The 26,370-nt window shown below is 39.3% G+C and overlaps 1 protein-coding gene across 5 annotated transcripts in view; it reads left to right on the forward strand.

Annotated features, from left to right (window-relative positions):
* LOC148876975 (uncharacterized) overlaps nt 1-26,370 on the forward strand; it is a 79,919-nt gene that overhangs the window by 50,488 nt on the left and 3,061 nt on the right. The window contains exon 5 of one of the 5 annotated variants that reach the window (XM_088964857.1): nt 20,123-20,633. The exons of the other annotated variants lie outside the window; for them this stretch is intronic. Within the exon in view, the coding sequence (XP_088820983.1) occupies nt 20,294-20,633 (340 nt within the window). The 5' untranslated portion in view covers nt 20,123-20,293. The remainder of the gene's footprint in view (nt 1-20,122; nt 20,634-26,370) is intronic. 5 annotated transcript variants of the gene reach the window in all.

Raw genomic sequence — 26,370 nt, forward strand, 5'->3', positions numbered from 1 at the left:
ATATCGGGAAAATGCTATTTTTATCCAAGAGGAAATAAAGCCTCAAGTCTCTGTGTTCAAATGACTTGGAGACTTAAAAGATGTTGAACATGAAAAGAAATGAGTTTCTGTCTTCAACAAACTCGTATTACCATCCCAAGGGATTGGCAAAAATAGCAGGAATATTGCAGAAAAGAAGTTGCAACCTAACAATACCATTAAGAAGTTGGAGGAGGGTGAAGAATTCAAAGTGGAAGTCAACTACATTTCCACCAAAGAACCTCAATCTACAGATCTAGGAGGACAAGATGGAATCTTCAAAGGAAGAGGAAACTCAATCTATTGAAGTCTTTCCTGAATGTGAAAGTCATGAAGAAATCAAGAAAGCTCAACCGGTGCCACGAAATCTTGAAGATGGAGGCCAAACAACTATAGATCAACTTCAAGAAATCAACATTAGAACTATTGAAGACCCCAAGCCCATTTTTTTCAGTGCTTTACTCACCAAAAAAGAGTTGGCATCATATGAATCTTTACTTAAAGAATAGAAGGATATCTTTGCTTGGGGATATCAAGACATGCCAGGACTAGATCTAAAGGTAGTTGTTCATAGATTAACTATTTCTAAGGATAACTGTAGCGTCCTATAAAACAAGCTTAATGCCACTTTAGACCGGAGCTTATTGTGCAGGTTGAATTAGTGGTTGATAAGTTAATTAGAGATGGTTTTATCAGAGAAGTTAAATACCGTACATGACTTGCTAATATCGTGCCTGTTAAAAGGAAAAATGGACAAGTCCGCATTTGCGTGGATTTTAGAGATCTTAATGATGCATGTCCAAAAGATGAACTTCCACTACTTATTACAAAATTTCTAGTGGATGCTACTACAAGATTTGAAGTGTTGTCCTTCATGGATGGCATTTTAGGTTATAACCAAATTAAGATGGCTCCAGAAGATGAAGAACTAACTATTTTTTGAACTCTAAAAGGGATATTTTGCTACACAGTTATGCCCTTTGGCTTGAAAAACGATGGAGCTACATACCAGCAAGCCATGACAGTCATATTCAATGATATGTTTCACAACATTGTGGAATGTTATGTTGATGATCTATCTAGTGGTAAAGACTAGAAAAAGAGAACATCATCTAGATGATCTAAGAAGTGTTTTTGATAGACTCTGGAAACAACAACTTAAAATGAACCCCTTAAAATGTGCATTTGGGGTAACTTCAGGAAAATTCCTCAGATTCATTGTGTGACATCGAGGAATTGAAATTAATCCTACAAGAATTAAGGCAATCATAGAAATGCCTTCTTGAAATCTACGAGAATTATGGAGTTTACAAGGAAGATTAGCATATATAAGGAGGTTCATCGCCAATTTATCTAGGAAATGTCAGCCATTTTCAAGGCTAATGAGGAAAAATACACCCTTTGAATGGGTTGAAACATGCAAAAATGCTTTCCTAATGATGAGGGGAAGGAAAATGCCCTATACTATATGAGCAGAACCTTAGTAGGAGCAAAACTCAATTACTCACCCAATTGAAAAGGTATGCTTAGCATTAGTGTTTTTTGTTCAAAAATTAAGACATTATTTGCTTGCACACCCGATTTCATTAATTTCAAAGGATTGTCCCTTAAAATATCTACTTTTTCGACTAGTCTTAATAGGAAGACTAGTGAAATGGTCTCTCGTCCTTTCAGAATTTGATATCAAATATACTCCTTCAAAAGCAATCAAAGGGCAAGCAATAGTTGTCTTTCTAGTAGCTCATCCCGTGCCTGATGACATGGAGTTATCAAAAGATCTCCTAGATGAAAAGGTTTTGTATGTTGAGGTGGCAAAACCTTGGCAACTTTACTTTGATGGAGCTTCCTCAAAATAAGGGGCAGGGGTAGGAACTATATTTGTCACACCTTTAGGGGAGTTGATTCTTTATTAATTCTCCGTTACATCATTATGCTCAAATAATATTGTTGAGTATGAGGCAATTATTGTTGGGTTGGAAATTGAATGGGAGATGAACATTGAACACATACAAGTGTGTGGAGATTCTTAATTGGTTGTTAACCAGTTAAATGAGTTGTGTGGGGTTAAGCACTTGAATTTAATCCCTTATTTCAAAAAAGCCAAAGAACTTGTGATTCAATTCACCAACATCTCCATTGGTTATATACCAAGATCAAAGAATGACAAAGTAGATGCATTGGCCAAGTTGGTTGCATCACTAATTTTGCCAAAACAAAAAGAATTGCAAATCACTATTGGTGAAATACATATCCTTCCATCTATAAATGAAAGAGATAAAGAAGTGGAATTTGTGAATTTCGTCACAATACAGTTAGAACTTAGAAGGAGAAACTACATTCTAGAAGGCACCCATAATCAATTATTTGCAGTATGGGGTGCTAGACAGTCTTGTATGCCCTTAGCTTCAATCGGATTTGATGTACTTTTGTTATTTAGCGGAAATAAATTAAAGTGCATGTTTGATTCATGTTGTTTGGTATAATTCTGTGTAAGACCCTAAAACTGGACACTTATAGAAACTTGTGTTAGTTTTAAATGTTCACAGCCATTGGATAAGTCTGGGAGATTTATCCTGCCAAGGCTGATACTGATGTGCCACCAAGTGTTGGGATGGCTTGTTTCGGCCATCAGGGTAAGACCCAAGGCACATGCAGTATAGGATTGCTTGAACCCGTGAACCGGACCAGATTTCTAATATTGCCCTAGACCTTGGAGACAGATGGGCAAAACTGGAAAGTTACACCTGACCCCTATACTCGATTATGACACATCACTAGGTGTCGGATTGGGCTATCTTTGATGTGTCAATCAGTGAGATCCTTAGTGGGGGTCAAAACTTGGACATGTTGGGGCAGTCTGGGAATTCATCTGAGTGAGTGGTCACAGTGACAAGATCAACCCCTTTGTCGGACAATGGTAATGATCGGGAATGCACTCTCACTGATGGAAACCAAACTGCCGGCAGTTGATTTCAATTGTTGGAATTTTGTTTTGCAAAATTAATATATATATATATATATATATATATATATATATATATATATGTGTGTGTATACGGTTTCAAAAGGTTTTAATTCCCGGGATCCATGTGAGTAGAGAGTGTGGCGTTGTTCCTTGTAGCTGAGAGAGAGGTCTTCTCTTGTCGGGCAGTGCTTGATCATTAAGGGCAGAGAGGTTAAGTGTAAGACCATTTAGGATAATACCTGATGGGATAATCTTGCACCTGCCCACAGTCCCTGGGTTTTTATAAGATGGCTTGGCCCAGGGAATATATGTGTATACGGTTTCAAAAGGTTTTAATTCCCGGGATCCATGTGAGTAGAGAGTGTGGCGCTGTTCCTTGCAGCCGAGAGAGAGGTCTTCTCTTGTCGGGCAGTGCTTGATCATTAAGGGTAGAGAGGTTAAGTGTAAGACCATTTAGGATAATACCTGATGGGATAATCTTGCACCTGCCCACAGTCCCTGGGTTTTTATAAGATGGCTTGGCCCAGGGACCACTTAATGTAAGTGTTGGGCCCATAGGGTCCATGTGATGGGCTCAAGGGGGTCACTAAGTCTTTCAGTGAATTCAGCTAGGCCTTGTAATAAAGGTTGGACCGAACACATGTGGCTAGTGTGTAGATCAATGCTTGGGTCCCACGCCATACAAAGAAGCCCAACTGGGCAGCAGATTGGAAACTGGTTAAACACTGAACATTTAATGGGCCAAAAGCCCATTTCGAACTGGGCTGATATGATCACCTGTTCATGGGGCGGATCTGAGATTAATGTTAGTAAAAGGATTGGGTCTTTAACCTTATTCACTCTAAGAGACCAAATTCAAATTAGATTTGAATCTGGTAACCTTCTGATAAGATCAGGAGTTAACTAACTTAATCTGCAGATAGGATTAAGATTAACCCCTATCAAAATACTGATTTGGATTGGGATAACTCCCAAAATATTGGGAGTTTTCTTAATCAAGAAGAAAGAGGAGGAAACCTTAGAAGAAATCTCAAATTTTGAACTAGGGGTTTGAATAAGCAAGAATCACAACCTGCGAATTGAGATTAGATCTCTCACAGACTCCAGAGAGAAGAGACAACTCTGCCCTCTTCGTCCCTGGACTTCTCCTCCTTCAGCCGCCGCCACTCCCTGTTGGAAGATTGGATCTTTGCAACAACAGGAAGTCAAGAAATTAGTTCTTGACAATAGTCTTGCAAGAAAGACAAAAGGATTCGGTGTTCAAGGTTTCCAGAGGGTTCTTGTGAAGAATCCAGTGTGTAGGACGCACCCTGCTGGTTCCGTTCCATCCACAACTGTGTCATCTTCAGCAAGAGCGGATCTTGGTTTCTTCTTTGGGCATGAACACCAACTTTGGGAGATATTGTTTCTCTGGATCAGGTATAATCTTTCCTATTTCCTTTGGTTCAAATCTGGTTTAATTATGGTTCAAGAAGAATCCTTGAATAATGTATTCTAAATTTAGCGAATATGATTCCCAGATTGGAAGAAGGTAGGAATTTTTTTTTAAATTCGCCCACCATTCCGCACCCTTCTTGGTGTCCATTAGATGGATCCTACCATTCTTTCAGTGGTATCAGAACCACAGGTTCGAATCTTGAACCAAAAGAAAATCGGATCTGACCCTGCGTAGATGGACAGAAGATGTTCTGCCAAGATCTACGCAGATTGCTTTCCTTTTTTTTTCAAGAAATGTTTTATTGTTAAGGGCGTTTGATCTGAAATTAATTTTGTTAAATCCAAAAATTTATTTAGAATTGTTCTTTATTTATTTTTTATTTAATGGATTGTTCAAACCTAGAGATCTCAGTGCAGTTTTGGCGCAGATGGTCTGCGCACCCTTTTTTATTTATTTTATTCAATTTGGTCTATAAATAATTTTTTTTATTTTATTTTTCTAGACTGGATGTATAGGATTTGATCAAGAATGTAATTAATTAATAGAAATAGGATTTCTGTTTTTTATTTATTTTCTTGATTAAAGAAAAAGGAAGAAGATGGCAGCGCTGGAGATTTGCAGATGGAGAAATCACCACCTGCGATTTACAGTTTATGAAACTATAACATTTGTGATTAACCTCTGTTTTGTAGGTGGTACGAATAGTCCATATTTGATTTGTGATTGTCTAAAATCAAAATTATTAATTTCAGATCTCTCATGAATTAATTCTTGAATTGAAAATCTGTTTTGGACCATTTCAAACTAGATTGGACCAAAACTGTTTGGACCGAATCTGAGATTCGAAAGGGGCTGTTTTTCAGTCCATTTTTCTCACACTTGTTATTCTAAATCTGATGTTCAATTACAGGGATTAATTCGGCCCACCTGTAAAGCCCAGTTTAAAAGGTTAAAACTGCAAAAGCCCATTACTGTGAGAAAAGCTGTATGGGCTGAACTGCTAACTGCAATTCAGCCCATACACCTAGTAGACATTAATTGTTAATGCTTTAAGTTTTAAATGGGCTATTCGATGGGCTTTACAATAGTTAATTGATTGGATCAATTCCTCCTTTACATGTGATGTTTGGATGTTTGATGTGCTGCGACCATGGGCCATAAGCACTTGGCCCATGTTGACTCGTTAGTGGCTCTTGCGCACACCATGGCTGAATGCACATCATTGCCATGGTGTCCCTTAAGGTCATTGGATGACCCCCTCTCTACTTGGTGGGCCCCACAACCCTGAAAAGGGGTGCATATGGAACCCCTAGCCGATTGAGGCTTACTAGAAATCTGACTTTATGAAAGTCAGTGGGAGCCACTTTGGTTTGACCTAAATTAGAACTAGGGCGTAATTTTGTTCCCTCCAGCAAATATGAGTGCGTGTGATAGGGAGATCCATCTGATGGACTCTCTAAAGACCTTCCATCATTAGCACAATGATGGGTCCATCAGTAATGAGGAAACGCACCATAAAATCTCAAAGGCATTCCGTCGTCTCCGTCACTGAGAAAGGAGGGAAAATCTCAGAAATGAATAAATGGGAATGGAACATAGATTAAAAGCCATATCTATGTAGGTAACATGAATCAAATTAAGGTTGTGGACTAACGTCTTCGCTATTTTATCAGAAAATGGCAAACGGTCAATTTGCAAAGCTTCTAGACGATAACAAGCTTAAGGGCCCAAACTATGCCGACTGGTACAAAAATCTTATGCTGGTCCTAACTTCTGAAAAGCTAGATAAGGTGGTGAAAAATCCTGCCCCGGAACGTCCAGGTGATAGGGCTTCTGAGGCCCGCAGGAGGGACTACCAAGATTGGAAGGATAAGAACTCCCTATCCCGTTGCTTTGTCATTGCCTCATTAGACAACTCAATACTGAGGCAGTTCGATCAGATCGAACTAGCCAAGGACATATTGGACAATCTAAGAACAATGTATGAAGAGCAAAACCGTTCTATTCGACAGAAGGTCCTGAAATTGTTCATGACCGCGTAGATGTCCAAGGGGCAGAAAGTTCATGACCATTGTCTTCGGATGATGGGTTACATTAACAAATTCGAAGCTCTTGGATCCGGGCTGGATCTAAGAAAAGTAACATCGAAACTTGTGTCATAGAAACTAATATGTTAATTACTTCTGTGTCCTGGTGTGTTGACTCTAGGGCTTCAACTCATGCATGTAACTCACTGTAGGGGTTCAAAATTAGCAGAAGATTGAGTGATGGCGAAGTGACACTATTCTTGGGAACGACTGCAAGTGTTGCAACTGCGGCGATAGGAACCATAGAATTTGTTTTTAGAGAATAAGTCCTTGTACTTAAAGATTGTCTTTATGTACAGAACTTGAGAAGAAATTTAGTTTCTGTTTCTAAACTGTGCTGATGGATATACTGTTTATTTTAGTAATATGATTATTGTTAAACGGAATAACAAATTCATCGCATGCGGGGAACTGGAGAATGGTCTCTATGTTCTACATCCTTCTCTAGAAACTAACCTAACTGAAACTACGTCGGTCAAAAATCCCAAGAAAAGGAATCGTGATACAGTTAATCCCACATACCTCTGGCATTACCGACTTGGCCATATCGGTGTTGACCGAATCTCAAGACTGGTAAAGGATGGTCCTTTGGATTTTCTAACTGTAGAAAATCTTCCCACTTGTGAGCCTTGCCTTCAAGGTAAGATGACTAAACGGCCATTTGACGATAAGCCTGAAAGATCTAACGGCACACTTGACCTAATACATACTGATGTATGTGGTCTCCTGAGTGTTAGGACACGGAATCAACACGTGTACTTCATAATCTTTACAGATGATTTTTCACGATATGGTTACGTGTACCTAATGAGACACAAGTCTGAATCTTTTGAAAAGTTCAAAGAGTTCGGACAGGAGGTCGAGAAATAGTTAGGGAGAGAAGTTAAGGCCCTTCGATCGGATCGAGGTGGCGAGTATCTCTCTGACGAATTCAGGGACTACTTAAAGGACAATGGGATAGTGTCACAACTAGCTCCTCCTGCTACACCTCAACTCAATGGTGTTTTAGAGAGGAGGAATAGGACCTTGTTGGACATGGTCCGGTCACTTCTCATACGCTCAGAATTACCCACATCCTTTTGGGGATATGCATTAGAGACTGCTATCTACGTGCTGAATCGGGTTCCAACCAAATCAGTTCCGAAAACTCCATATGAACTATGGACCGGAAGGAAGCCAAGTGTAAGACACTTGAAGATTTGGGGTTGTCCTGCACACGTTAAAAGAACAAGTGTGGACAAGTTGGAATCCAAAACCAGTCGTTGCCTATTTATAGGCTACCCAAAGGATTCAGTGGGTTATCTATTCTATGACCCAAGTGAGCAAAAAGTGTTCTGCAGTCGAAACGCCCAATTCTTAGAATCCGAATACATCATGGACACTCACCGTCAGGAAATAGTTCTTGATGAGGAGAGCTCAGGAGCAGTGGGAGATGTCCCACAAGTTCCAGGTAGTGACCAACCTAGAAGGTTCACCCGGGTATCCAAACCACCAGTCCGATATGGTTATGACCAAGATACCTACCTGGTGGAATCCTTGACTAGTGAAGAGGATCCCGTGACTTACACGGAAGCTATGTTAGACATAGATTCCCAGAAGTGGGTGGAGGCCATGAGAGCTGAGATGGACTCGATGGAGACCAATGGAGTCTGGACTCTAGTAGATCCTCCCTCCGGGGTAAAAGCAATTGGTTGCAAATGGATCTACAAGAGGAAGAAGGGCCTTAATGGTAGGATTGAGACCTACAAATCTCGCTTGGTGGCGAAAGGGTATACTCAGAAAGAAGGCATCAATTATGAGGAAACCTTTTTGCCCGTGGCCATGCTTAAATCCATTAGGATCCTACTAGCTGTAGCAGCATACCATAACTACGAGATTTGGCAAATGGATGTCAAAACCGCGTTCCTGAATGGAGATCTTAGTGAAGATATCTACATGCAGCAGTCGCAAGGCTTCATTGCTACTGGTCAAGAACACATGGTATGTAAACTCAATAGATCCATATATGGACTTAAGCAGGCTTCTAGGAGTTGGAACATCCGTTTTGATTCTACCGTCAAAACGTTTGACTTTGAGTAGAATCCGGATGAGCCCTGTGTTTACAGGAAGTCCAGTGGGGATAAGATTACCTTTTTGGTATTATACATGGACGATATCCTACTCATTGGGAATGATGTAGGAATGTTGACTTCGGTCAAGGTATGGCTGTCACAGTAGTTCTCCATGAAAGATCTTGGAGAAGCTTCATATATACTGGGTCTTCGACTCTATAGAGATAGATCGAAGCGGATAATTGGATTATCCCAGGCTGCTTACATTAACAAAATTGTCAAAAGGTACAGCATGGAAAACTCCAAGAAATGAAATGTTCCTTTCAGACATGGAGTAACTCTCTCCAAGAAGATGTCTCCCAAGACTTCTGAGGAGATTGAGGGCATGAGAGACGTTCCCTATGCCTCAGCCGTAGGGAGCATCATGTATGCAATGCTGTGCACTCGCCCAGACATAGCTCAGGCGGTGAGTGTGGTAAGCAGATTCTAGTCCAACCCAGGGCTGGAGCATTGGACTGCTATGAAGAACATACTTAAATACCTTCGAAGGACAAAAGCATTTTGCTGGTATTCGATGGTAGTTCACTACAAGTTTTGGGCTATACCGATACTGATTTCCAGTCGGATCCAGATGATAGAAAGTATACAGCTGGGTATGTTTTCACGATAGGATCGTGTGTTGTTTGCTGGAAAAGCAGCAAATAGGGGTCCACTGCAGACTCCACAACCGAGGCTGAGTACATTGCCGCAAGTGAAGCTGCCAAGGAAGCCGTGTGGATGAAGAAATTCATACACGAATTGGGAGTGATTCCATCCAGCACATCACCCATCCCGTTGTTGTGTGACAACAATGGAGCAATCACCCAGGCTAAAGAGCCTCGGGCCCACTCGAAGTCAAAGCACATCGAGAGGAAGTACCATGTACTGCGGGAGATCGTTGGTAGAGGGGACGTCCTGATTCAGAAGGTAGCATCAGCGGATAATGTGGTAGACCCATTGACTAAGCCACTGACACAGAAGGTGTTTGAGAAACACGTGGAAAGTATGGGACTCCGGCTTGTACTAGATTGGACCTAATTGCAAGTGGGAGTTGTTAGACAGTCTTGTATGCCCTTAGCTTCAATCGGATTTGATGTACTTTTGTTATTTAGTGGAAATAAATTAAAGTGCATGTTTGATTCATGTTGTTTGGTATAATTCTGTGTAAGACTCTAAAACTGGACACTTATAGAAATTTGTGTTAGTTTTAAATGTTCGCAGCCATTGGATAAGTCTGGGGAGATTTATCCTACCAAGGCTAATACTAATGTGCCACCAAGTGTTGGGATGGCTTGTTTCGGCCATCAGGGTAAGACCCAAGGCACATGCAGTATGGGATTGCTTGAACCCTTGAACTGAACTAGATTTCCAGTATTGCCCTAGACCTTGGAGACAGATGGGCAAAACTGGAAAGTTACACCTGACCCCTAGACTCGATTATGACACATCACTAGGTGTCAGATCAGACTGTCTTTGATGTGTCAATCAGTGAGATCCTTAGTGGGGGTCAAAACCTGGTAATGTTGGGATAGTCTGAGAATTCATCTGAGTGAGTGGTCATAGTGATAGAATCAGCCCCTTTGTCGGACAATGGTAATGATCGAGAATGCACTCTCTCTGATGGAAACCAAATTGCCGGCAGTTGATTTCAATAGTTGGAATTTTGTTTTGCAAAATTTATATATATATATGTGTGTGTATGTATGTATATGTACGGTTTCAAAAGATTTGCAAAAGGTTTTAATTCCCGGGATCCATGTGAGTAGAGAGTGCGGTGTTGTTCCTTGCAGTTGAGAGAGAGGTCTTCTCTTGTCGGGTAGTGCTTGATCATTAAGGGCTGAGAGGTTAAGTGTAAGACCATTTAGGATAATACCTGATGGGCTAACCTTGCACCTGCCCACAGTCCCTGGGTTTTTATAAGATGGCTTGGCCTAGGGACCACTTAATGTAAATGTTGGGCCCATAGGGTCCATGTGATAGGCTCAAGGGGGTCACTGAGTCTTTCAGTGAATTCGGCTGGGCCGAACCCATGTGGCTGGTGTGTAGATCAATGCTTGGGTCCCACGCCATACAAAGAAGCCCAACTGGGCAGCAGATTGGAAATTGGTTAAACACTGAACACTTAATGGGCCAAAAGCCCATTTCGAACTGGGCTGATATGATCACCTGTTCATGGGGCGAATCTGAGATTAATGTTAGTAAAAGGATTGGGTCTTTAACCTTATCCACTCTAAGAGACCAAATTCAAATTAGATTTGAATCTGGTAACCTCCTGATAAGATCAAGAGTTAACTAATTTAATTTGCAGATAGGATTAAGATTAACCCCTATCCAAATACTAATTTGGATTGGGATAACTCCCAGACTCCAAAGAGAAGAGACAGTTCTGCCCTCTTCGTCCCTGGACTTCTCCTCCTTCAGCCGCCGCCACTCCCTGTTGGAAGATTGGATCTTTGCAGCAATAGGAAGTCAATAAATTAGTTCTTGACAACAATCTTGCAAGAAAGACAAAAGGATTCAAGGTTCAAGTTTTCCAGAGGGTTCTTGTGAAGAATCCAGTGTGTAGGACGCACCCTGCTGGTTCCGTTCCATCCACAGCTGTGTCATCTTCAGCAGGAGCGGATCTTGGTTTCTTCTTTGGGCGTGAACACCAACTTTGGGAGATATTGTTTCTCCGGATCAGGTATAATCTTTCCTATTTCCTTTGGTTCAGATTTGGTTTAATTATGGTTCAAGAAGAATCCTTGAATAATGTATTCTAAATTTAGGGAATATGATTCCCAGATTCGAAGAAGATAGAAAAATTTTTTGAAATTCGCCCACCATTCCGCACCCTTCTTGGCGTCCATTAGATGGATCCTACCATTCTTTCATGGGGTTTTCCAATAGATCCCAAAAAGAGTGCTAATCTACGACGCCAAGCTGTTCACTTCAGTTATATAAATGGCACTCTATATAGAAAATCCATAAACGGAATTCTCCTTAAGTGCTTGTTTGAAGTTGAAACATTGCAAGCTCTCAGTACATGCAGAAGATTATAATGTACATCAAGATGTCCCTAAAATGGTAGGACACTTGGAAGAGTTAGGCTATTACTAGCCCACTATTATATTGGATGTTATCTGCATCCTAAGGAATTGTGTCACTTGTCAAAGGCAAAGGAACTCATTACAGGAAATTGCAAATGTGAGCATGGTCATAGTTTATCAAATTGAGGAATATACAAATTGGAGGCAACCTAACATTGAATATTTACAACATGGAAGGTTGCCTACTGACCCAAAGAAAAGGGTTGACATACGATGGCGAGCCCCTCATTTTACATATTTTGGTGATACCCTATATAGAAGATCCTTTGAAAGAATCCTATAAAGGTGCTTATCCGATGAGAGGCAAAAAACACATTATATGAAGTCCATTCTTGCACATGCGGAGCCCATCAAGCTGGGCCAAAATTAGCAGGGCAATTAAAGAGGTTGGGTTATTATTGGCCTACCATGGTTCGAGATGCAATAAAATTTGCATCCTCCTGTAAAGTATGCCAATTACACGGAGATTTCATACATCAACCCTCTTCATCCTACCATTCTATCATGGCCATTTGAAACTTGATGATTAGATGTGATTGATCCTTTTAAACCATCATCTTCTAAGTTACATTCATATATTTTGGCTGTAACGAATTATTTTTCCAAGTGGGTAGAGGCAATTCCATTAAAAGAAATTGGGCAATAGATGTTGCCAACTTCATTCAAATCCATATCATATACAGATCTAGAATTCCCTCCAAAATTATATTAGATAATGCCTCGTATTTTAAGTAGAAGGCCATGATAAAGTTCACTGAGAAATATAAATTCTAGCATGCTAAATCTGCAACTTATAACCCCTCATCAAATGGACAAGTAGAATCTTTCAACAAATTTCTTTGCAAAATACTTAAGATGGTATCAAAGAATAAAAGAGATTGGCATGAACGCCTCCCTAAAGCACTTTGGGCATATCGAACAACAATGTAGACAGCCGTTAGATTCACACCCTATAATTTGGTACTTGGGGCAGAAGTTGTTCTTCCTCTAGAAATTCAATTGCCCTCTTTAAGGATTGCAACACAACTCATACGTCTGGAAGAAAATGTAAAGATAAGTCTTACTGAACTTGAGGCTCTTGGTGAGAAGAGACACATAGCTCAACAAAGACTTGAAGTTTACCAAGCCCAAGTTGCAAGCACCTTTAATAAAAGGGTGAGATATCGGTCATTTGCGGTGGTAGATTTAGTGCTAACCGTCAAAAGGACTATCATAATCACAAGGAGGAACTCAGGAAAATATGAACCCGAATGGGAGGGTCCATACATCATCACTAAAGTTTTCCAAAAGAGGGCATATGAGTTATCCAACTCTGAAGGCCGAATTAGATATCCTTGTGTGAATGGAAACTTCCTTAAGCATTTTTATGCTTAATTTTCTACCACCATGTCTGCACATGTCTAAATTGCTTGGACAAACCACCATATCTGCATGTGGCTAAACTACTTAGACAAACCACCATGTTTGTATGTTGCTAAACAAATTGGACAAACCACCATGTCTACACGTGACTAAACTACTTGGATGAACCACCATGTTTGCATGTGGTTAAACTGCTTAGACAAACCACCATGTCCGCATGTGTCGAAACTGCTTGGACAAACCACCAATGGTATCAGTACGTGGTAAAATTGCTAAAATGCTCCACTAACCACTCTCATGTGGTTAAATTGTTGGAGCGGCACACGAACTATGTTGGCTTGATCCCAAATGGGTACGTAGGCAGCCTAATATTTAGGTCCAGCCACATCCTTATTAAACATACCTTTTTTTCTCTTTAATTCATTGTAGGTTCTCTATGATGATCTACACTTTGAGATCACTACAACCTTTGATCAGTTCAACATAATAATCTATGCATTTAGTCATCCATATTCTTAATCATTAACCATTATTTCAATGGATTTTTTTTCTTAATTAAAGAAAATAAAATTCCTTGATTTTGTGAGTCTTAATGATGATCTTCACTTGGAGATCATCAAAACCTTTAATTTTGATCATCTTCAAATCTTTGTTAATAACAATTTGATTCTTGATGGGCTATATGTGATGATCTACGCTTGGAGTTCATCAAAACTTGTACTTTATTTTAATAATTTGTTTCAAAAATGTTTTAAATCTTTCTAACCCTTGATAGGTTCTATGTCTATATTATCAAAACTTTCAATCCTTGATTGATTTTGATCTTTATTGGTTCTATATAATGATCTACAATTAGAGATCATCAGAACCTATAAGTGATTTTAATCATTTGTTACAATAACTCTTAAAAGTCTTGATAGGTTCTATATGATGATCTACATTAGAGATCATCAAAACCTGAACCTCAATTAATCTTTGAAATTCATTCATCTTGATAATTTTTAGTTTTGATGCTAATGTTCATTGGTTCTATGTGATGATCTACACTTGGAGATCATCAGAACCTGTACTTGGTTTTAATCATTTATTTCAGAAATGTTTTAAATCTTTGAGATTAATTTAATCCTTGATAGGTTCTATGTCTATATTATCAATACTTTCAATCTTTGACTGATTTTGATCTTTATCAGTTCTATATAATGATCTACAATTAGAGATCTTCAGAACCTATAAGTGATTTTTATCATTTGTTACAATAATGCTTTAAATCTTGATAAGTTCTATATGATGATCTGCACTTAAAGATCATCAGAACCTGGATTTCAATTAATCTTTGAGAATCATTCACCTTGATATTCTTTTATTAATCTTTGATGCTAATTGTCGCTGGTTCTATATGATGATCTACACCTGGAGACCATCAGAACCACTAATCCTAATCATCTATACCATGATAATTATGTGGGTTTTTAATTCTCATTGAGATCATCAAAACCATTAAAGTCTTCCTGATCTTAAAGAACTTTTAATCTGATTTTTTCTTTTGTTTGTGATCTACACCTAGAGATCACTAAATGTCTTGAGCTAAAATAATTTTACCCTAATATTTTAGGGCGACCTTGAACATTCTTAGGGAGAATGGGAATGTTTGTAAAACAACCCCAAAGTACAATGTTAAGATCAAATTAAGTCTCTTTCATCAGTGATAAAAAATCACAACTCTAAACATTAGATAAATAAATACAACTCCAGGATTAGGGGAATATAAGAACTGAATAAATTAAGTCTAAACATTAGATAAATAAATTAAGTCTCTTTCATCAGTGATAAAAATCACAATTTTGTTGTTAACAGTAGTTAAAAAAAAAAAAAAAGAAGCAGAATCATATTCAGCCTCTTGTTGTTAATAGTAGTCGAAAAAAGGGGGGGTGGGGGGGGGGGGAAATCATATTCAACCTTTCTTTTTGGAGCCTATACATGAAAGGGATTGACTCAATAAGGCTGAATCTCTCTTTTTTTCTCTTTTGGTTGGAGTAATGAGCTATGGACGTTAGAAATGTGCTAGGCCTCTTTAGCTCCTATATTTATCTAAATAGAAGTCCTAATCATACTAGGACTTTTGTTTACCTAACTAATGGACAGCTAGCTGCCTTTTAACTTGTTGGGCCTTTCTTTTAAGCCCATAAAGACAAGTGTGGAGTATGGGACCACACTTTAAATAATGGTCCACACTTAATTATTTAAAAGCTTTTAAGTCTTGTTAACATATTACTAAGGCCCATTTACATTAAAAGCTTGTAGGCCCATTAACACATAACTTGGGCCAACTTCAATTTAAAACAAGGGACCACACTTTATGTATGGGCCCACATTCATAATTTTCTTAAGCCCATTTAGTTATACTCTTTAAACTTTATGTAAAAGCTTCTTGGGCCCATTAGATAATGGGCCACACTTAAGTCATACAGGCCAATAATAATAATAATAATAATAATAATAATAAAAGAAAGCCTAACAATATATGTGTAGGCCCTTTTCTTTTACAATTTCTAGCCCATTGAAGGGACTTTTATTTTCCACTTTAAGTCCTAATTAAGTCATTCAAAAAATCTGGCCCGATCAATTAAAAATGGCTTGAGCACTACAACCTCAAGCTATTTTTTTTAGCTCACAATGCTCAAGAGGGCATTGTTAAGTCCTTAAGTTTGCTGGACTAGGAGTAGGTTATTAAGATACTCCCAGACATAGCTTAAAATAATAATAATAATGAAAAAAAAGGGCTTTCTTATAAGCCCAGTCAGTCTTATTGATGGGCTGAAACATTTTAGTATAGAAAGGGGCACGCAGTCTAGTTTGATGAACAATAGGCCCCAAGTTAATTGGGCTTGTTTGTAATGCAATAAGCATTTAATGGGCCTGCAGTAGAGCCCATTTAATGGAACAGCAGGCCCTAAAAGAATAAATCAGTATTAATTAATTTCTTGTGACGTGTCCCAATTATTTTTAAGGGGATGTCAATGTCCTATTCTAATGAGAGGACAATTTTCCCTCCTTCAACCACTTGAAGTGGGGGGGGGGGGGGGGGGACACATGTCACCCTAGAGGAGAGAGTTATTTTCCCTCCTCTAACCACTTTCAGTGGTGGGGGGGACACATGTCACCCTAGGAAGAAGGATTTATATAAACCCCTCTCCTACAAGGAGAAGAGGCTAATGCCTTTTTGATGGCTAATTCTATTTAATTGGTAGAATTTACAGCAAAAAGATACAAACCAAAGGAGAAAGAAGAGAAGATTGTGGTGTGGAAGAAAAGGGAGAAGAGGAGAAAGAAGAAGGTAGGGATTGCAGTATTCCTCCTCCACCTCTTCATTATGATACTCCTACAACTTCATCTATTAGACTTATGTCTTTCCTTATACTCCTTTCACACACTTTCCTTCTTTGTTCTTATTATTTCCTTTTTCTTCTCCTTGTCTCATTATAATCATATGTGAGGGAGACAACCATCTACATCCTTGTTTATTAAACTTGGCTGATTATGGTTCCTCACAAGCTATTAACCTATGTGTGAGGGGGAAAACCATCTACAACCTTGTCCATGAAACTTGGTTGATTATGGTTTTTCATACCATGATAAATGCACATAATCACAATTTAAAGGCCATTTGCAGCCTTATTGATGAAATATGATTATTTATGATATCGATTTACTTGTTATGTTTAAAAAGTTTGTTTATTTATTTGCTGGTGTTTTTCTCAAACAAAGAAAGAATATATACTAGAATTTTCAAAGGAAAATTCTGTAGAGAAATGATACTTAGTTTACTCTATCCATTTTTACTTTTGAATCAGAATCAAAACGTTTTCTCTGCCCCTAGCAGAGATGTAATTAAGGGACTATTTACGTCATTTCCTGAATGGGCTTACCCAAATAACAAAAAAAAAAACTCAGTTATTAGTCTAATTGGGTGAATTATGTTATGTGAGAAATTATACTAAAAAAATTTCCACTAACAGTAGTGTTTGGGTCTTTGTACCAGCTGTAGTGAGTAACACTATCTAGATTGAAAGAAAAAGCAGGCTTTTCCAAAGAGCAATGGAATTCCACTAAGTACATAGCAGTGGTTAGTTTAAAAGAGTTTATAATTATGTCTCTTGTCCTGGTGTTTTATGGTTTAAATGATGCATGATGAAGTGTGAGAATTTAGGGCTTCTTATGATAAGACTTAAATGGCATTTTTCCCAGAAAACGTTGTTCACCTTGTACTGATCAAAATAGTCCCAAAGAGATGCCTTTAACAGATCCAATAGGCCAATTTGAACACTCAAATAACAGTCTTAACAACCAAGAATGAAACTTTTCTTTGATACCATGTCATATAACCAGTTCGTACAAGAGAAGAGAACACTGTTCTGGGGTATAAAACCGAATCCATCAACTCCACCCCAAGAGCCAGCAATTATATATATGAAATATTAGATATTTACACAGAAGTCCTTATAGAACTAAAGAAGAAAATAAATATTTACATAAAAGCCCTTGCAAGAAATTAACAAGAAGGAAAATACAGTACAACAGGGAGTACAGAGTATGATACATCATTGGGACTCTTAACATGGGCAACATTCAGCTATTGGGAATAGGTCTTCGTGACACTATCCCATACTTCCTTTTTTTTAGAGAAAGTAAGGTATAATTTCATTGATAAAACCAAAACAAGAATAACAAGCTATTGTACAAAGGGGAATACACAGTCGATGCCCATACATTCCTACACCCCCACAACCTACTTTACAAAAAGATTATCAAATATGAAAAACGAACAAAAATTTCTTTCCCTACATAGTTTGTTCATAGCCATCTAGGAAAACAATTTCCCCAAGATTTTTTGAAAAACCGAGTCTACCAAGCTGCTTTTGTTTTTAAAAATCCTTGAGTTTATCTCCTGCCATACACACCAAAAAACTACTGCAAGAATAATGTTCCATGCTACCTTTCCCCTCTTATCATCTTTCCACTTTTTTATGAAGTCCACCATCGATTCTGTGTTATAGGTTTGCATGTCGAAAAATTTCCAAATCATTGACCATATCTCATGGGCAAAATGATTATGCAACATCAAGTGGTTAACTAATTCGACATGCTTGTCACATAACACACAATTATTGGACTCTAGAGGCATGTCCCTCCTGGTCAAGTTATCCCTAGTTAGAATTCTGTTATGGTAAGTGGTCCACACAAAGAAGGCTACCTTTGAAGGAACATTTTTACACTAAATGATGTTTAGTGGAATAGTCTACTCTAATCTGGAAATGTAATTAAAGATTTGACAGTAAAAGTTCCAAATTTCTCCCATTTCACATCCTTCTATCACTACTCAAACTTCAACAAGTAGAATTTCAACTTGACAAAAAAAAAAGACTTGAACTAACATTAGAATTATGTTTTTCTTTTTATTGAGTTTTACTTTATTTTACTCAGTGAAAGATTGGTTTTTAATCTGGTTTGATCGGTTATTGGTGCATCTGGTTTAAGGGAATGCTGAATGTGCTATGCTTTTGTGCTTTGTCAACACTCTTACATCATATCCTACTTTTTATTTTAATTGATTTGCCTTTTGTTACAAAAAAATATTGGGGTTTTTAGGCTGCACTCCACCTCAGAAATCCTAGCTCCACCATACAATTGAAGGTAGGTATCAGCTCGGAATTGATGCCAATTCACGGACTGGTATGAGTGTTATAGGTGGAGCTATTTATAATTTTGAATTGTTGGAGGCTTGCAGTTCAAATCAGATTTCTGAGGTGGAATGCAGTCTAAAAGTCAATATTTTACCACTCCCATAATGTTATATCCAGAAGTGGTGCTTTCTTTTGAATATCCTCCTTGCCTCCATTACACTGGTTGAGACACTTGAGCTATCTTCTGAAGGCCTTGCCTCTTTCTTGTAGCGTTGTCAGCACACAGGTATGTACCTGCATATAGAGTAGTTTGTCATTCACTCTTTTATGACATGAAACATTTGTTGCAACAAATGTTTAGGCTTGCATACCTTTTAACCAAATTATATTTATTCTCACCCTTCCAACCTCCCTTCAAGAAACCTCTCATTTCTTTTTTATTACATTTTCCACTCCAATTTGAATTGGGTATAACGATATTTGTAGTATCCATCCACAGGTAGTGCTGACTAATATGTAGTTGCATGGAATTTACCAACCAGCCTACTAATGTGTAATTCTCCTACATCCACCTCTCATAGGTAGTATCATCTACTGTAGGTTTTTTGTTGCTCCCAATGATGTAACCCGATTTCCCTCTACTACACACATGTATTTTCATAGACTAAGACCACACAAAATAATTAATTAGTTCCATCCAATTCTATAGTGGTCACTGCCCCTAATAGAGTCTCCACAAGCCCTCCATGTCCAAACCCGAAATCTATGGTATATTTGATTTCTCCTTCAATTTGCTCCATTAAGTAAACGAATGCAAACAGAAATTAAATTAGGGTTTTACTAAACTAGAATTGCTAACCCAAGCAAGAAGCTACTCTTCACCCCCCCCCCAAAAAAAAAACACTAGGGTTTCACAAGACCCAACAGGATGAGAGAACAAGAGAAAGTGCAACCGCTCCTACTAGAGTTTCCAAAACACTGTCCAACATAAATCAATTTTAAAGGAAATCAAAAAGCTTCCCTTTGATCTCCAAGTGATGGAGGCCCATCACAAGGCCCACCTCACCCCTAGGGGCGGCAGCTCCTAGGATAAGGTCAAGATAAAGCAAGACTCTTCCAAGATTATCAAGATAAAGCAAAACTCTTCCAAGATTATCAAGAAATCAAGATTAGAATTCCAACAAGACTCCAAGATTAGCAAGATAATCCACGATTCATGCATCCAGGGAGATCAAACGGTGGAGATCAAACCAAGAAGAGTTCGATCCTATCATATTAGATATTTGGATCTATCCTAGTTGTTATTTCCTAATTCTTTTACAATTTCCAAATGTATTATAAATATTGTTATTTTCCCAGAATTATTCATCAATTCATACTTCACATTTTCAGAATTTCTTCAAGTTCTCTTCTTTGAGTTTTCGCCACCTTTTCTCTCTTCTAGAGAAATCGATGTTATTCGCTAGGAGTTAGCGAACGCCCGATGCTTGCATAGCCAGCTCCGGTGTCCATTGCTTCCACACTGTGTCAGGTGGTATCAGAGCAGGGAGTTCACCCAATCAGATGGCCAACCAAGACGGTAGCAGTCGCAACCCACCCCGTGATGGTGATCAGGGGTTACAAGCTATTTGGAGAGCGATTGAAGAACAGCGCACGGCCACATGTAACACCGAACAGTGGTTGGCAGAGGTGACTGAGCAACTGCGAACCTTGTTACGGGAGGTTATTCCACAGAACAGGGAAAATCCACAGCAGATCGAAGGAGACGACCACGACAGACCACCCGTCGTTACTGCGTCCCGACGTCTAGTTCTTGAAGACAATAGTGATGATGATTTTGAATTTGGTGGTGCTCCAGTTCTTCCCGTCAACGACAGAAATGGTAGAAATTGGCACAATCAAGGTAATTTCAATCCCCGTAGGAATAATGATGAATTTAAACTCAAGGTAGATATTCCTACTTTTAGTGGAGATCTTGGCATAGAAGGACTTCTAGATTGGATCACAGAAGTCAACTAATTCTTTGATTACATGGAGATACCAGAGGAACGAAGGGTTAAACTGGTAGCTTTCCGATTAAAGGGAGGCACATCTGTTTGGTGGGAATGAATGAGAGAGACCCGAATCAGAGAAGGAAGGGGTCCTGTTCGAACCTGGAGGCACATGAAACAATTAATCAGGGGTAGATTTTTACCTTCGGACTATGAATAATATATGTTTGAATCTTACTAGCGGTGTGCATAGGGTTCACGTAGTGTTAATGAGTACACATCAGAATTTTTAAGATTAGCAGCAAAAAACCAGTTGTCTGAAAGTGATAACCAGTAGGCAGCCCATTATCTAAGCGGGTTAAGAACGTCCATCAGGGACAAAATTGGTGTACAAATGGTTCTTAGTGTGCAGGAAGCAAGGAACTTAGCTCTGAAAGTAGAATTAATGTTCTAAGATAAGGCGCGTAGTGTATTACCGCCGGTACAGCAGGAGAGACAACAGACCGGCAACTGCCGACAGGAACAAATCAATCCCAATAGTACAACCCTCTCACCCGGCAAGCACAAGTAACGCCGGTAAGGCTACTACAGGAGGACATACTCGAGGTAATCCTTCCAACCCTCCTAAACCCAGTAACCCTTATGCAAGGCTTGCTCCTATTAAATGTTTTAAATGTAATGAGGTTGGACATAGATCCAGTGACTGTGGAAGAGAAAGATATTGAGGAGGAGGTATACTGTGGACCTGATGGGGAGGATGAAGAGGGTCCATATGAACATGAGGAGTATACTTATGTGGTAAGAAAATTAATGTTGTCCCAGAAAAATAAAGATACTTCTCAAAGGCACAGATTATTTCGTACCAGATGTACTGTCAAGGGAAAATTATTTAATTTAATTATTGATAGTGGCAATCAAGAAAACATTATTTGCAGGGGTGTCATCAAACAATTACAGCTGATTCCCAAAAAACATCCCAACCCATACACAATTGGGTGGATCAAGAAAGGAGGCGACGTACGGGTGGAAGAACACTACAAGGTACTTCTTTCAATTGGTAAGTACCATGATGAAGTATATTGTGATATTGTTGATATGGATGCTTGCCATATTTTGTTAGGGAGGCCTTGGCAGTTTGATACAGAGGCAAGGCGCATGGGTAAGAAGAATACTTACCAACTTGAAAAAGAGGGTACAATGTTATACTTTGTTACCCATGGCTGAAAAAAATATTACAAGTGCTCCAAAGGCACATGAGAAGAATTTCCTTACCATCAGCCATCATCATGCTGGTTAAAGAATGTAAGGATACTCATGAAATCCATTTGTTAGTAGTAAAAGGAGAAGATGTTAATGATGAAAATAAAATCCCAGCAGAAGTGCAGGGACTACTGGATGAATTCAATGATGTAGTTCCATAGGAGTTACCAAATGAACTCCCTCCCTTGAGGGATATACAGCACCATATTGATTTTGTTCCAGGTGCCAGTCTACCTAACCTCTCACATTACAGGATGAGTCTTAAAGAGAATGAAATCTTACGGGAAAAGGTAGAAGAATTATTGAGAAAGGGACACATTCAAATCAGCATGAGTCCTTGCGCAATACCTGCCTTATTAACACCTAAGAAGGATGGCAGTTGGAGAATGTGTGTTGGCAGCAGGGCCATTAACAAGATCACCATTGGGTACAAATTTCCTATTCCTAGGCTGGACGACATGCTGGACCAGCTTAATGGAACTGTAGTTTTCTCAAAGATTAATCTTAGGAGTGGACATCATCAGATCAGGATCCGTCCCGGAGATGAATGGAAGACAGCCTTTAAGACTAGAGATGGTTTGTTCGAGTGATTAGTCATGCCCTTTGGACTAACCAATGCACCCAGCACATTCATGAGGTTGATGAACCAAGTATTGCACCCCTTCATTGGTAAATTTTTGTGGTAGTCTATTTTGATGATATTTTGATATACAGCAAATCTATCACTGAGCATGTGGGACATATTAGGGAGGTCCTGAAAGCATTGAGGGAAAATAAATTATATGCTAATTTGAAGAAATGCATCTTTATGAATGATAATTTATTATTCCTATGATTTATTATAAGCAAGGATAGTGTAAAAGTAGATGAAAAAAAAATAAAAGCCATTAGGGAGTGGCCGACCCCATCTACTATCATAGATGTCAGGCGTTTTCATGGGTTGGCAACCTTCTATAGGCGCTTTATTAAGAATTTTAGTAGTATCATGGCTCCCATTACTGAATGTTTGAAAAAGGGTAAATTTCAATGGGGAGAAGAATAAGAGCAAAGTTTTGCTCTCATAAAAGAAAAATTATGTATTGCTCCTATTCTTGCCTTGCCAGATTTTAATAAATTATTTGAAGTTGAATGTGATGCCAGTGGAGTTGGCATAGGGGCTGTATTGTCCCAAGAGAAGAGACCCATTGCTTTCTTCAGTGAAAAATTATGTGAAGCCAGGAGAAAGTGGTCTACTTATGATAAAGAGTTTTATGCTGTGATAAGAGCCCTGAAGACATGGGAACACTATTTAATTGCAAAAGAATTTGTTCTCTACACTGACCACCAGGCCCTAAAATATCTTAGTGGGCAAAAGCAATTAAGAAGTGAATTGCATGCTAGATGGTCTGCCTTCCTAGACAAGTTCCGATATAAAATTGTATATAAGACAAGATAGCAAAATAAAGTGGCTGATGCACTTAGCAGGCATGTAGCTCTCATCAAGACCCTCAGTGTTGAGATTGTGGGTTTTGAGTGCCTAAAAGACATATATGCCCAGGATGAAGACTTCCAACAGGTATGGGAGAAATGTGTGAATAAGCAGCCAGCAGAGGACTTCTTTATTTATGATGGGTTCCTTATGAAAGGGGAGCAACTATGTATCCCTTGCACCTCCCTTCGCGAAAAGATCACCAGGGATTTGCATGGGGGTGGATTAACAGGACACTTGGGAAGGGATAAGACAGTAGAAGCAGTTAAAGGGCGATATTACTGGCCGAAATTAAGAAGGGACGTTCTACCATAGTAAGCAGGTGCAATGTTTGTCAGACAGCTAAAGGACAAGCCCAAAACACATGTCTCTACATGCCCTTACCCGTTCCTACTACTATATGGGAAGACCTGTCCATGGATTTTGTGTTAGGCTTGCCAAAGACCCAGAGGAACATAGACTCCGTCTTCATGGTGGTTGATAGATTCTCAAAAATGGCTCACTTCCTCCCATGCAAGAAAATAGCAGATGCATCCGCTACAGCCAAATTGTTTTTCAGGGAGATTGTCCGCTTGCATGGGGTACCCAAGACCATCACATCAGATCATGACACACGGTTCCTCAGTCACTTTTGGATGACCCTGTGGAGGTTGTTTGATTCATCACTTAATTTTAGCAGTACAGGCCATCCGCAGACAAATGGACAGACAAAAGTGGTAAACCGGACCTTAGGGAACTTAATTCGCAGCATATGTCGGGAGAGGCCAAAACAGTGGGACTTTGTCATAGCCCAGGCCGAGTTCGCCTATAACAATGCAGTACACATTTCTACAGGCAGATCCCCATTCTCCATCGTATGCATGAAGGTCCCTAACCATGCACTGGATTTGGTGAACCTACCCAGAGTACCTGGCACCAGTATCTTAGCAGAACAGATGGCAGAACAAATCCACTCCGTCCAAGAGGCCGTGAAGCAAAAGCTAGAGCAATCCAATGCCAGGTACAATATGGCCGTAGATAAGCACCGCCGACCTCAAGTGTTTGATGTAGGTGATGAGGTTATGGTCTTTTTACGGAAGGAAAGAATTCCCTTAGGTACTTACAACAAGTTGAAGCCTCGGAAGTATGGTTCATACAAGATCATAAAGAAGCTTAATGATAATGCCTATGTAGTGGACCTACCAGATCATATGGGTATATCCAAGACCTTCAACGTTGCTGACCTTCACCGGTACCTGCCAGAGATAACACTTGCCAATCCTAGTTGAAGGGATGAGAGATCCATCGTATGGACGCCCAAATCTTGCAGAATAAAGGGGCGAATTTCAAAAATTTTTCTCTCCCTTTCAACTAGGAATCACAATCCCTATTTAGAAAATCATATTTTCAATGATCAATCTTAAACCATAAACTGAACCAAATCTAAACCAAAAGTAGTAGGAGAAGATTATACTTGATACGGAGAAGTAATATCTCCCAACGAAGGTGTTCACGCCCAAGGAAGGATCCAAAGACTACTCCCACTGAAGATGGCGTAGTGCATGATGGAGCAGAATCAGTAGTATTCTTCTCCAAGAATTCTGTCCTTTGCAAGAAACAGCAGGATGGCACGTGAGCACAATTTCCTATCTATTCTTTCTCAAAGAATTGATGTCAAGATCGAATCTTGACTTCTCCCACAACTGGAGATCGAACTGGTAAACAGGGCGGCAAGAATAAGGAGGCGACAAGAAATAAGTTTGCAGGGTTGCTTAATTCTTTCTTCTGTGTTTTTTAGCACTCAAGAGAATGTAAGTATCTCTCTCTTCTAAGCTGCCGCCCCATTCCTTATTTGTTCTAACCCCAAAGGATCAGCTCCTAATCCAATTAGGAGTTGCTGATCCAAATCTTATTTGGATCAAAACATCTCTTTAGGTGATAAGGATTAACCCCTATCTTATCTGCAGATTAGATTAGCTTTATCCTAATCTTATTAGGAGATTTCTAGATCTGAATCACATTCAGATCTGGACTCTCTGAGTGGATAGGATCAAGACCCTATCCTAACTGCTAATCCATATCAGAATTCGCCCCTTTAATTAACTAAATTAATAGCCCAGTTCGAAATGGGCTTTAGGCCCATAAAGCTTATGTGCTCACTTAACCTTCCTAACTACTGCCCAGTTGGGCTTCCTTGTATGGCGTGGGACCCAAGCATTGATCTACACATCAGCCACATGGGTTCAGCCCAGCCTTTGTTACAAGGCCTGGTCGAATACACTGTTAAAGACAGTGCACCCCCTGAAACCCATCAAATGGGCTCCATGGGCCCAACACTTACCCTAAGTGGTCCCTGGGCCAAGCCACCTTGTAACACCCAGGGACTGTGGGTAGATGCAAGATTAGCCCATCAGGTATTATCCTCAATGGTCTTACACTTAACCTCTCAGCCCTTAAGGATCATACACTGCCCGACAAGAGAGGACCTCTCCCTCGGCTGCAAGGAACAATGTTGCACTTTCTACTTAAATGGATCCCGGGAATTAAAACACTTTTGCAAACCTTTTAGAAACCATAATATATATACTTTTATATCTCATATAAAATATATTTTGCAAAACAAATCTCAACGACTGAAATCAGCTGCCAGTAGTCTTGGTTTCCATCAGTGAGAGTGCATCCCCGATCATTACCTTTGTCCGACAAAGGGGTTGATCCTATCACTATGATCACCCACTCATATGATTTCTCAAACTGTCCCAACATACCCAAGTTTTGACCCCCACTAAGGATCTCACTGATTGGTACATCAAATACAGTCCAATCCGACACCTAGTGCAGTATCATAATCGAGTCTAGGGGTCGGGTGTAACTTTCCAGTTTTGCCCATCAATCTCTAAGGTCCAGGGCAATACTAGAAATCTGGTCATATTCAAAGATTC

The sequence above is a fragment of the Nelumbo lutea genome, chromosome 1, assembly GCF_056320005.1.
Source record: "Nelumbo lutea isolate HS-2025 chromosome 1, American lotus-T2T, whole genome shotgun sequence".
Lineage (NCBI taxonomy): Eukaryota > Viridiplantae > Streptophyta > Magnoliopsida > Proteales > Nelumbonaceae > Nelumbo > Nelumbo lutea.